General features: G+C 36.1%; 1 protein-coding gene across 2 annotated transcripts in view; it reads left to right on the top strand.

Annotated features, from left to right (window-relative positions):
• Window positions 1-12,981, top strand: part of NLN (neurolysin) — a 54,675-nt gene that overhangs the window by 37,767 nt on the left and 3,927 nt on the right. Inside the window, exons 11-13 of one of the 2 annotated variants that reach the window (XM_049795362.1) lie at window positions 779-907; window positions 1,395-1,531; window positions 4,884-4,995. In XM_049795362.1, coding sequence (XP_049651319.1) covers window positions 779-907; window positions 1,395-1,531; window positions 4,884-4,995 — 378 coding nt within the window. Of the gene's footprint in view, window positions 1-778; window positions 908-1,394; window positions 1,532-4,883; window positions 5,425-12,981 lie in introns of those variants that run through there. The other variant, XM_049795363.1, reaches the window with a different exon arrangement.

Below are 12,981 nucleotides of genomic sequence, written 5' to 3'. Positions count from 1 at the left end.
TCAGTGTTCTCTACCCTCCCAGCAGATATACTGCCTTCCCAAACTAAGGTCTGAATTCTTCTTCCACGTCTTGTACCACTTTACATGTATCTCCAAACTGAGATTGTAATCTCATGTCATTACTTATCATCTCATTGTTATTCTGTCACTCTCACCCCTCTGTCCCTGTAATCAGGACTCCCCCAATATCATAGTCTTACCTGTTTATGGTACAATTTGTTATTAAGCCACTGCTGTTTATTTCATACTGCTTCCCTATGCTGAATGAGAAGTCCTTATCCTTCTGGCTTGTACAGGCACTGTAGCTACATAAGCATTTTGTCTGAGTAAAGGTTCATATCTTGTAGCTTCTTCAAAAAAATCTTACAGCAGCACAGCAGCTGTTCTTGCTGTTTTTTGAAGTGTCTTAGGATAGATACACTTACTACCATCTGTCCAAGCCCTGAATGAAATGGTATACTGGAACTGAAGACAGCTGAAAACATAATTTTATATACTGAAAGTTGCTTTTAAAATACCTGCTTTATTTTGGTTTTCATCTGTGAGGAAAATGAGATTTGTAAAGAAGGAGGTCATAATGACAATTCCTTTATTAAAAATATGTCTGTCAACTTTTTATAACTGAAGCAATTCAGATGGAAATGACGTAACACCAAATTTTTTTTCCATTATTAAAATTCTAGTAGTTTAGGATGCATGTTGAGATCTTTGAATGAAAGGTGCTAAAGAAACTCCAGCTACTTTGATGCTAGTTGATTAAATGTTCTTACCCAATTAGGCCTTTTAACCCTCCGTCAGATTGTTTTGAGCAAAGTTGACCAGGCACTGCATACAAAGCCATCTGTTGACCCAGCAGATGAATATGCTAAATACTGTATGGAGACTCTAGGAATTCCTGCCACCCCAGGTATGTCAGTATGAAGCTTTTATAGGTCATGTCCAAATGGTTTCATTAAACATGCCTTTATTTCCCAATAATGCGTGGCATACAAAAAAACCAGAGTTATTTATAAAAATCTACTTTATGAAGCCAAAATAATTGCTTTGAAACTTGGGGTAATCTTAATCATATCTTCTGAAGGAAGATTAAGGTAAATATAAAACTTAACCTTTTGCAGGTTATATTTTATGGTGACATGATGTGAATACCACTTCAGATGTTCAGTCACGTCTGTGTTGGGTGTGCAACTAGCCTAAAATGGGAAATTGAGTTTCCTTTGTAGTCGACAGAATATGGCCAATACTTTGAGGCATACTTAGACCCTTTATGTTAGAAGTTTCAAAGTAGTTAATATAAATTCCTTATTAATTTACTATTAAAGTTGAAATGCTGTATACATCAAACAAATAACTGCATCTGATTTAAATAAATTAATGTTAATCTACTTTTCAAGGAACAAACATGCCAGCTACTTTTGGACATCTGGCAGGTGGTTATGATGGTCAATACTATGGATACCTGTGGAGTGAAGTGTTTTCCATGGACATTTTTTATAGCTGCTTTAAGCAAGAAGGAATAATGAATCCAAAGGTAGGTGATGAATACTTTTTACCAAAGACTTTTGTTGCACTTTGTCTCTGAAACCACATTTATTGCAACCATGATCCGTAGGTATAACATTTAAAGTACTTCTTCTGTACCTGTCAAGTTCAGGTCAGTGACAAAAAGGTATAGAAGTAACTTAACTACTTTAGAAAATAATCTTAAAATTTCCAAAAGCACTTGGATTTTAATATAATTGTTACAGTCATATATTTAATATTATATTATGACACTTTTTAAGACATTGTGTTGCCTTCCTCTAACTTTAGACTGAAAAAAAAATATTCCTCCATTGCAAAAGCAGATGCATATTCTTCTGCTGTGAAAGCTGTATGATAATGGTGCTCTATTTCTATTAATAGTACCTCAAGTGTGTGATACTTTTATGTAGTTATTATTTAGAAAACTGAATTTATTTTGAGCTTTCTCTTTCACAGCACAGCATAACTTGCAAATTTTTTCCTCTGTAGTTTTTCTCCCAAGTGGCTTTTGAAGATCAAATCATGGACAAGTTCTAGATTTACTGGCCTTTTTTACCCTTGTGCAATTCTTCAGCCTCTTCTGTCTCCAGCAGAAAGAAAGGATAGTTAGTGATGTGGTTAGTAGTCCTGCCAATTCTGGCAATCTTTTTTTATTTTTCAGAGATCATAGTGTTAGACTTGTGAGTTGAGATGCTGCATTTCTATCATTGGAAAGACCTTTCAGTTTTCCTGATCCTCTCATCTGTACTCTGGATTCAGCAGCTAGCACTAGTTCTTCCCTTCAGTAAATGTATACAAAGGAGAGAGTAGAGTAGAAAGTGCTTGACTTCCATGTTCCTCTTCTTGAATTTGCCTTCATTCCTCCCTTTCCTTATCACAGCAACCAGAACTTCTAGAACTGTCCCTCCCTCTAGAGGGTGGAGAAAGTAAACAAGATTAGACTTTGAGCGGGACAAAGAGAGGAGTCCAAAGAGGAGACAGGGATAGGGACTAGAAAACCGAGACAGTAGTTAGGCCAATAAAATCCAAAGGGGTTTTATGAGGAAAAGCAGCAAACTGAATAGTTTGAGAGGAGAGGTGACAAAAGGTTTGGAGGTCAAGACTGACTTTGAAGTGCTAGGGATTCATGACAGACACATGTGAGAGTAAGCATAACTGCTTATTCAGTGGCAATGTTGTCGCTCATAAATAAAAGCAGGAGAGAAGAAATGGCAAGTTAAATGAGAGAATAAAATAACTTTTTAATAAAATGCTGTTCATGTGGATCTTAAAAGTGGCATTTGGGGAGGGGTCTGACTTGCTGATTTTTTTAAACTCCTAGCAGTTGGGAGAGATGGATAAGGGTGCTGGTGCTAGACTTGTGGGACTTCGTGTCCATTCTCTGTTCTGACACATGCACACCCCTCCAGTGTTATCACAGACTTTTTTTCTGTTAGCTTTACTCCCTACTCTCAAAACTCTTTTCTGAGTGATTGTATAGTCAAAACCCTAAGCTATAGTTTGCCAGAATTGCTCTGTGACCTTTACTTTTCCTGAGGGATTAAAGTGCCTTTTATTCTGATTTTTTTGGTGGGGATTTTTGTTTTCTTTGTCTGTGTATAGGAGGCTTTGAAAATAAGTGAATTGTACCAGGAGTGAGTATTTGCTGTGGTTCAGCTACAAGGCAACTAGTGCGTCGTTTAATGTGAAGCCTGCTATCCAGGCTAAAGAGTGAGGAACAAAAATGATTGTATGTGTGTGTGTGACTCACTCTCTAGCATATGTTTGCACACACACACTTGAATGCTAATATAACTTCAGGGGTAACTGTGGAGAGTTTCCCTCTCTCTTCAGAGCAATGCTATCTTCTCAAATTGGTTCTCTTTCAACTTGCTTTCATTATTTTCATTCCATGTAAGTGTAATAGAGTTCCACAGGATGTGACAAACAAGATAAAAAAAACCTAGATACCAATATGATTTTTGTACTTACTCATATTTCATTATATCTACATTTAGACTACTCTTCAGAACAGCAGGAAAGGAAAACATTTATGGTATTACGACTAGAGCTTTTCGAAATTTGGCTTACCTCTTCCTGTTAGAGTAAAACCTCCCTTCCTGTTTTGAGCAACAGTTATAGAAACTAGTTTCAGAGACTGTCTATAAAAGTTCTTCAGCAAACACTTAACTCTAACTTAATTGGCTGTCATGCTCCTCAATTCTTGCACATTATCTGAAATATCCTCTGGTCTCCCTAGAACTGAGCAATACTCTGGCTCTGGAGAGACAACAGCAAAGAAAGACTCAAGTCTGCTCAAATAATGCTTTTAAACTACAAGGAATAATATCTTCATTTGCTGTTCAGGAAACTAGCACAAATAGTGAATTATAAGGCATGCTTCAGTGAATTTTTTTTTTTTTTTTTTTTTTGCATTTTAGTTTTTTCCAGCTGTAATTCAGACAATGAGATTGGTAATGCAATTAAGTTATGCTTGTTTTTGCAGTGTAGCTATCAGGAAGCAATGTGGTCCTGTAATCTCATAGCTTTGACGTGGCGTGGAAGTATATATGTGTATATACAGTGACTAAAAGGAAGAACATTGTTTTCTTCAGTATCAGAAGCATCTGGGACATCTGCATGTGAAATAATATTTTCTAATTCATAATCATGTCTCAGAAGCCCAGAACTTTCCAGATATGTTCTTTAAAACATGACTTGTTGTTAAGAAAGTCCTCATTACTTACTATTGTCTCAGAAGCTTGGTTCGTTCTTTTTAAAGGAATCCATTCCTTCTGAAGTAATGTTTCTTCCTGAAGATAAAACCTGAGTGACGTCTTCATTACTTTAAGATACTTTAATAAGAGAGTTAGATGTGTTTGTATATATTATATATACTACTATACACATGTGTATATGTGCAATGTCATTCCTCAGTGATACATCTATCTCTGAACTGTCATCTCTGTTCGCCAAACAGAGATTCAAGAAAGAGAAAACATTAATTAAGAGAGAATGGATGTTAGGTTCCCTTTTTCTGCCAGTCAGTCATGTGGATAATCCATCACTGAAGACCATGTGGAGGTTGTGTGTGTGTTATGCTTTATAGAATGTCTTCCAGACAAGTTGTGGTTGTAGCTTCCAAAACAGTGTAAAACCACAAGAAAAATGGTTTCTTTGAGAATAGGTTAGATTTCTGCTCTCCTGAGTTCTTCTAGCAGATCTAAATTATACTTGTGGTGTATCATGATTTGGTATTAAGAAAATCTGGAAGGAGGGAAGGTTTTAATCATGAGTAGGTTTTTAAATAAGCAACCAGTACAGAAAAGAAGCAGTTTGCAAGATAAGAAATACTAACATTCTGCTTTACTTTTTATCAGGCTGGGATGAAATACAGAAACCTCATCTTGAAACCTGGAGGATCTTTGGATGGGATGGATATGCTACAAAATTTCTTGGAGCGTAAACCAAGCCAAAGAGCTTTCCTATTGAGTAAGGGATTATGTGTTCAGTAAAATTGTGGTTCCTTTGTAATGGCATATAAGTATGGAATGAGCTAGAAATGTCAGTGTATTTCACATCATAACTGTGTATCACTCTAGGGAAACTGGGTCACTTTTTGATGATTTTTTAAAATTGTTTAAATAAAAATGTGATTTTTTTAAAATTGCATAGGACTGCAAAATTCAGCACATCAGGGAAAAAATTCTGAGATGTGCAGAAGCTGAGGAATTTGGATGGTAATTTTTTTTAATTGTTATGAAATAATACTAATCAGTATGGGGAGTTGATGCCATGTTTCTCTTTTAATAGATGCATTTAAACTTTGTCTTGTGAACAGATTTTAAAACTGGAGGGGAAAAAAAGGACACTACCAGCAATAAAAGAAACAGATTCATTATTATCCTGTGTTCTTCTATTGTATTGACGGCTCACCAATGTCTTTGATGGAGGGGAAGTGTGATTTCATCATGGTTTGGGTTGAGTTCTAGCTTCCTGACAAATTTCCTGAGAACCTGTTCCAGACAGCTTTACAGCAGAGATGCTTGTGTGATACTTTTAGCCTTCATTCTGATGCCTATTAAAGTCTTGTAACATTTATAAACCTATACAGTATAACTGAAAAGAAAAAAAAACCTACCATTTGAGCTACGACTTTCTTCCCTTCATTGAGGAAAACCAGCGACAGTGTATGACCTTGGCAGTGCTTCCACCACGTTTTTGTTGATGATCACAAATCAGGTCTTTGTTTTCCAAACTGTATCAACATCAACACCAAAAAGTTATACTTGAGCAATTATAATGGTTTCAGTTGGTTTGTGAAGTATTTTGAGATACATATAAGGAAGGAAGGGAAGAAGATATCTGGTGGGAATAGTAAAAGTCAATCCAAGACTTTCCTATTCCTTTACAGTGTAGTATGCAGAGGTGCTTCATTAAAGCTTCATAGATTTAATGATTTCAGCTGTGGGAGTGTGAAAGTAATTGAGGAGTTATTTTGCATTTTTTCTGCAAGATCAGGAAAAAAGAGTCTTACAAGCCAAGTCTACACCATCCAAATAAAACTGCTAATCCAAGTGTACTTTCCTTGTCTTTAGATATCATACCTTACTCTGGTTTTCATATTACAACATGTATATGAACAGAGTTTAATTTTGGTTATTAGCTAATATATTTTAGGCTTTTGAACCATAGCTGTAAACATGGTTGTTATTTTTTATTTGTTTATTTAACGACAAAGTAAGAATATGTGCCTGGTCAACTCAAAAGACATCCTCTTTCTCTAGCAAATGAAAACAGAAGGCATTCACTTTGGGTCAAATATATCTATGTGTTTCAGGGGGAAAAAAATGACAATTGTGAATGTTCAGTTGAAACTTTATGTGTTTTTTCTTTTAAAGCATTTAAACTGGGGAAAAAAGGGAGCTTAATTAGTGTCTGAATTGGAAAATTTGACAGGATTATATTTGAACCACACTAGTTATGCATGTGAGGAAACATAAATATTTGTAGCCAAAACATATTAACTACGTAGGTTTAACAGACCACATAATTAAGTCAATTCTAACTCTCATAGTTACAGTTTTAGACCCCAGTTCTGCTGGGTCATGAAAAGGCAATATGTGAAAATCACATATGAGAACACCTTGAACAGTATTCAGAACAGCTATAAAGGAAAGCTGAGGAAACGGAGGGATGGAAGATTATCTTAAAAACTGTGAATTTTGCCTAGATTAATTTCCCATACATTCTGACTGAATTTGGAAGTATTTTGCTTTCTTTTTAAACATGTTTAAGATCTTGTGATCCTATCTTATCAAAGGTTTTTTTCCTTTCACACTGTAATGATAGCTCTGATAAACTAAAATGTTATAAAAAATATACTAACTGATACTTGCCAAAAATAAATCTGCAAATCTAAGCAATGGAACCTTTATGAAGAAGCAGAATGCAGTTTTTATTTTAGAGCTGGTAGGCAGATTTCCACTTGAGGGAGACCTTTCTCTGCGTAAACCAGCAGTCTAAGATCAAGGTAGATAACTGCAAGTGTAGTAACTAAAAATGAAAATATGTTGTGATTTAGAAGTTAGATTTATGACCAGTACTGATACTAATGATGATAATTTGACTTGTTTATTTTACTGTTCTTTAGAATGTTTGTGTTACACAGTATATAGTAAGAAAGATACTGAAGTGCAGGAGAATGTCTGCTGTTACATGTATGTGAAAATGCTTACATGATTGTACAGTTATGTTAGCATCAGCTTGATATCCATGTGTGTAGGGAGGAGAAAAACCTAAACCACATTGTGACCACAAATGAAAGTGTTACATGCTGTACCTGTGCCAAAGAATAGGGTTTTTTGTAATTTGTTTTTGAGAAGCCAGTTCCCTCCGTCTGCATCAGGCACTAATTAAGACAGATGATCTTATGGCTAAAACTGCACTCAACACAGAAGACTAATGGGTATGTTCTGAAGTGCTTCTGAAACATCTTAATGTGGTAACATATCTAAGTTGTCTGCTAATTTTTATATTGTCTTCACGGAGCCTTCTGAATCAAATTGGGGTTAGACTAGACAACTTTTGAAGGTCCCTTCCAACCCAAAATATTCTATGATTCTATGAAATTCATGTTCACATTTCTTCTTGTGAAGACCTGATCTTGGAATGGAAAAGATCACCCAGAGAAAGACGTTTTTTCTGGTTTTGCACCCCTCTATCATAGGCATGAAACTTGGTCTGTATAGGAAACAACTATTCCACTGACACAATCCAAAGTCTGTGACATAAAGTTCCCCCATGAAAACAGGGAACACTTCTGCTTTGGAAACGAGTTAATTGCCTTGACACTGCACAGAAACAATCACATACATTCAAACATGCCAGGAGGTAGGTATCTGGCAAAACCCAGCCTATTCTAGAGTTGCTAGACCCATGCTTCCACTGAATTAAATTTCAAAACAAAAAGCTTGTATTTATTCCAGCCCAATTTTAAGTATTCACTGTAATAAATAAAGTAACTTGTAATCTTAGTCTGTAACAAATAGCTGCCTTTTCACGTTAGTACTGTATCTTTTTAGAATTTCATTGTGTTTAGGATTAATTTTTTTCCTCTGCCAGAAATCAAAATTGGACTTTGGCTCCACAACAGAAGCTTCAAATGAAAGGGAAAGTGTAAAGTGGGAGACTTAGGAGAGAGTGGTGGTAACCACTCAGTAAGTGCATGATAGGCAATGGCTTTCGCATTCTGTTGCTTTACTGCAAAAGATAGCATGGGTTGGTGTCATGCTTTAACCCCAGCCAGCAACTAAGTACCACACAGCCACTCGCTCACTTTCCACCCACCCAGTGAGATGGGGAAGAGAATCAGGAAAAGAAGTAAAACTCGTGGGTTGAGAGAAGAACGGTTTAATAGAACAGAAAAGAAGAAACTAATAATAATAATAATGATAACACTAATAAACTGACAATAGTAATAATAAAAGGATTGGAATATACACGTGATGCACAATGCAATTGCTCACCACCTGCTGACTGATGCCCAGTTAGTCCCCGAGTGGCGATCCCCCGACCTCCGCTCCCCCCAGTTGATATACTAGAGGTAACGTCACATGGTATGGAATACCCCGCTGGCCACTTTGGGTCAGCTGCCCTGGCTGTGTCCCTCCAGCCTGCTTGTTGGCTGGGCATGAGAAGCTGAAAAATCCTTGACTTTAGACTAACTTTATGTAGCAATAACTGCAAACATCCGTGTTACCAACATTCTTCTCATCCTAAATCCAAAACACAGCACTATACCAGCTACTAGGAAGACAATTAACTCTATCCCAGGTGAAACCAGGACAGTTGGCCATGCAGCTGGGTTGTGACCAGATGTGTAGGTGATGGTCTCAGCAGCCCCTGTGGTAGTTGTCTTGACATAGGTCCAGTATATAGGGTGTCTCTGAATTGCCTGCAGGTCATGTGGTCAAACCTAAATGGTAAAAACAGTCTGAAGAAAAAGTTTAAAGTTTGCTCTCTCAGCTGTGGTGGCTATCAGTTGATACGCTGACTTAAAGAGAGCATTAAGATGTAGGGAGTTAATGTTTCTAGAGGTAGGTGGAGTATTGACTGTCACTTGAGCTCCTAATACTACTACAGTTGGGTTTCCTATACAAATAGTTCTCTGTTCTATGTTATGATTATCAATGTAACAATATTGCAGAAAAAAACTTTTCTCATTTTAATCAGTAATCAGGGTCAATCAACTGCTGACCTTGTTTGACAAACAATTTTGTTAAACCTTGTTTTAACAAGTAATCAGGCAGCAACTAATTCTAATGGCTGTAGTCATTTGGTATGGGAGAAGTAAAATTATTGCAAGAAGAAGTGAATTACAAGGTCAAGATCTCAGCTTCCTCTTTGAAAAATGAAACTATTTCCAGATACCTTTGGAGGTATTGGGGCATAGTTGAGTTAAATGGAGTCTCCTGCAGGGGTTTTCCAGAAGTGTAGAGCTGGTTGCATAGTGAGTGGTTACCAACAGGGATTAAGAGAGGCTAGACATCAGGAGGTTATGTGGAAGCAAAGGAAAAGGAAGGAAAGCAGCAGGTGGAAGGATGAAGTTGGAGAAGGGTATTTTGACAATAGTTGTAGAAGGGCTGGAGTGGATGTCAGAGACAGATAGTAGGAAAAAGTAGGTTAATGCATACTGATTTATGAAAAGTTGCTAAATGCTTTTCATTGTTTTATGAATTAGAAACAAGACATGCTTGTCTATGGACAGATTTCATGTCTTGTTATTTGCATGCTGAAGAACATCAGATTATGCACCACCTTGTTGCTTGAATACTTGTGCTCCTTCTTGACATCTGGAGATCAATTTCTGCCACTATTTTCTTTATGAATATATTTTAAATAAGAGTTTCCTATGGTGGAAGGAAAAAAGTGTGATGTTATGAGGGAATTAGTGGGGCCTATGCTGGAAGTCCTGTATAGCTAATCATCATTAGCCATTGTAAAAAGTGTATATGATATATAAGATATAGTACCAAACAACAATCAACCTATTTTAGACCTAATTAGGGTAGATAAAGACAAATTAATTAAATTAATTGCAAGTTAGTGGTTGCCTAGAAACCAATAATCATGACCTAATTTTGTTCAGTATTGATTAACAGAAGATAGACTCAACCAATACTTGCTTGCACTATACGTCTGAATTAAAAAGGCTAAAGATATCAGTGTGAAGAGAAGTAATGAGTAAAATTATTGAAAGAAAAATTGTGAATGAGAAGTGGTATGTCTTTAAAATTCAGTTGGCCCAAATCCCACAATTTCACAACCTAAAATTTTTTGAGAACAATTCTGACTAAGAACCAATCTGTTCATCAGTAAAAACAGCAATTAAAAATAAACAAAACAGAAATGGGGGGTCAGGACTAGGAAATAGTTATAAAGTGATGATTTGTAAAGTGTTAAAAATTATGAAGAAGGCTAAGACTGTCAAGGGAGGAAAAAAACATGGATGAAAGAATTATAGCCAGTAAGATAATAACTTAATGTATTAAGAACTAATAAACACCATTTGTGTTAAAGACCATTTAGTAGATGGCAATGCAAATACTGCAAAAGACAAAAAAGAAAATTTTTAGTTACTGTTTCTCTTCTGCATTTAGAAAGAAGCAACGTGATGTAATCATACCATATGAGAACAATGGGGTACTTTCCAGTCCATTATTAAGTGAGGAGGATATTAAGCAACACCTAATAAGAACAAAGGTTTTTACATGAGTAGGATTGAAAAACTTGCACTCTGAATCTCCAAGAATTGGTGGTGGGTTTTTTTTCCCTGTGCTGATAATCATGGGATACCAGGTATATGCTATTGTAGTAGAACACTGCTAATGAGTTCCAGTACTCAAAAAGAGCAAATAGATGACTATTGGTCACATAGCTTGAAATCCGTCTTCCACAAAACAATGGCAAAGAATAAATATGGTTCTGTTGCTGAAAAATTAAACAATGAGTGTAATTCATACAGTGCAAATTATTTTATAAAAAAATTTATTGTCTGACAAGCCTGATATAATAATTTATGGCTATTATGAGCCTGATGAAGGTGATTGTAGAGAGATTTATGTAAGAGGTATTTGATTTAATGCTGTATATTTTCATTTGAAATAACACTATATGGTGTTAATAGAGAATATATAAAATGCATTAAGAACAGCTAACTGTTCTCAGAGAGTACTTGTTGGTGTAGAATTACCATTGAACAGGGTACAGTTAGCTAAGTGCTTCAGGGATCAGTAGAGGCCAGTAATATGAAATCACTGGTGATAGAATTTGTAAGCAAATGACCAAAGAAAGCAGTCACACAGAATTTTTTGGATTGTTTGAAAGCTTTGGGCATTGAGCCTAAAAATTTCTGTAGCACAGACAAAGTAATATGTAACATGCCTACACTAACTAAAAATGTAGGTTAAAACTACAGGTTAGTGGGCTGTATTCTAGAAAGCATGGACTTCTGAAAGTATCTAGAGGCTGGTTATGGTAGTCAGTTCAGTCTGAATTGTTATGAGACTATAGCAAAAATGATTAAGCAATCTCATGATGGATTAGTGCAAGAATATTGCATAAGAGCAGGTTACTGATGCTATTTCTGTATACCGTAGCAGTAAAATGGGCACAGCAATTGCATGCAATTTTAGTGTCCTAATTTTAAACTGGGGCTAGTAGGACTTGTTCTAGTAGGATACAGGCTGTTCTTTATGTAGAATAGAATTAAGCTGTGGAACTCCTTGCCAAGGATATTGTAGAGATGATAGGTTTACATGGGTTCAGAACAAAACTCAACAAGTTTCAGTCTTAGAAGAGAAGCCAGTGGAGGGTATTTAAATCCATAAAATGCTTTTCACCTTCAAGAAGTCCCTGCAAAGTAGAGGGTGGAGATCAGAAGAATATTAAAGGAAATATCATATGTGGTGGCCCTATTCACACTCCTTTTAGGCACCTGCTTTAAGCCACTGCTATAGATAGGATACTGTATCAGATCAACCTGCTGTTTGATCCGCTATGGAAACTGGAGAAAGAACGGAAGAGAGCTGCCACAGAGCATACCTGAGAGCTGGAGAACTTTCAATGGAAGACTTTTAAAAGCTTTATCTTTCCAGCTTAGCAAAAAAAGAAAAAGATTCTGTGATGGCTTCATTATAGTCTCTTACATATTAAAGGCTCTTTAGTCTTTAGTAGGAGAAAGTCAGCTAGAAGCTGAGGCCAGTCAAAGAGAAAATAACAGCATTTTTGACAGTGATGGAGACTAACTATTGGGCCAAACTGCTCAGAAAAGTGGTAGAGTTGTCAGTTCTTAATGTCTTCAAATCAAGACAAGTGAAAGCTCTTCTAGGAGGTATGCTTTCACCAAACACAGTATGTTAGATTTCATTCAGAGTAACTGAGTGAAATGGAATGGCTGGTGATACACAAATGAGATTGATTTCATGGGCCTTTTTCCCTTTAAAACTCTACAATTCCTTAAATCTTATCTTAGCAAAAAAGTTTGTTACATGTTTATGCAGGGCAGAAGTGTAAAACTATCCAACGTAATTCACTGCCAAGGACTTTTGCCTTCTAAAGCGCTAATGAAAAGCAAAAGCAAATGGAGAAAGTACTTTTAAATTAAGTGAACATTTTTAACCTAAAATAGTTTTAACTGCAGAATTGTGAGATTGACAAGCTTTTATAAGAAAACTGAGCAGACAAACATTTTTCTACTTGACAGAGGATAAACTTATCCTTTGATTTCTGGTTGAAGAAGGCAGTGTTTTCCTCTGTAGATAGTAGAAACTGAGTAGTATTCCCACATTATTGTTACAAATAGGATTTTTAAGTAGCCAAAGTTAGTTACTTTTTCTTCATTGAGTTGTCCCCTTTGGATTTCCACATTTCAGTTAGGCTTTACTAGATGACTTCTTCTTGCAGAGCTAATATTTC

This window comes from Accipiter gentilis, chromosome Z (genome assembly GCF_929443795.1).
Source record: "Accipiter gentilis chromosome Z, bAccGen1.1, whole genome shotgun sequence".
Taxonomy (NCBI): Eukaryota; Metazoa; Chordata; class Aves; order Accipitriformes; family Accipitridae; genus Astur; species Astur gentilis.
The sequence above is the reverse complement of the archived record's forward strand: the minus strand, read 5'-3'. Positions and strand labels throughout refer to the sequence as shown.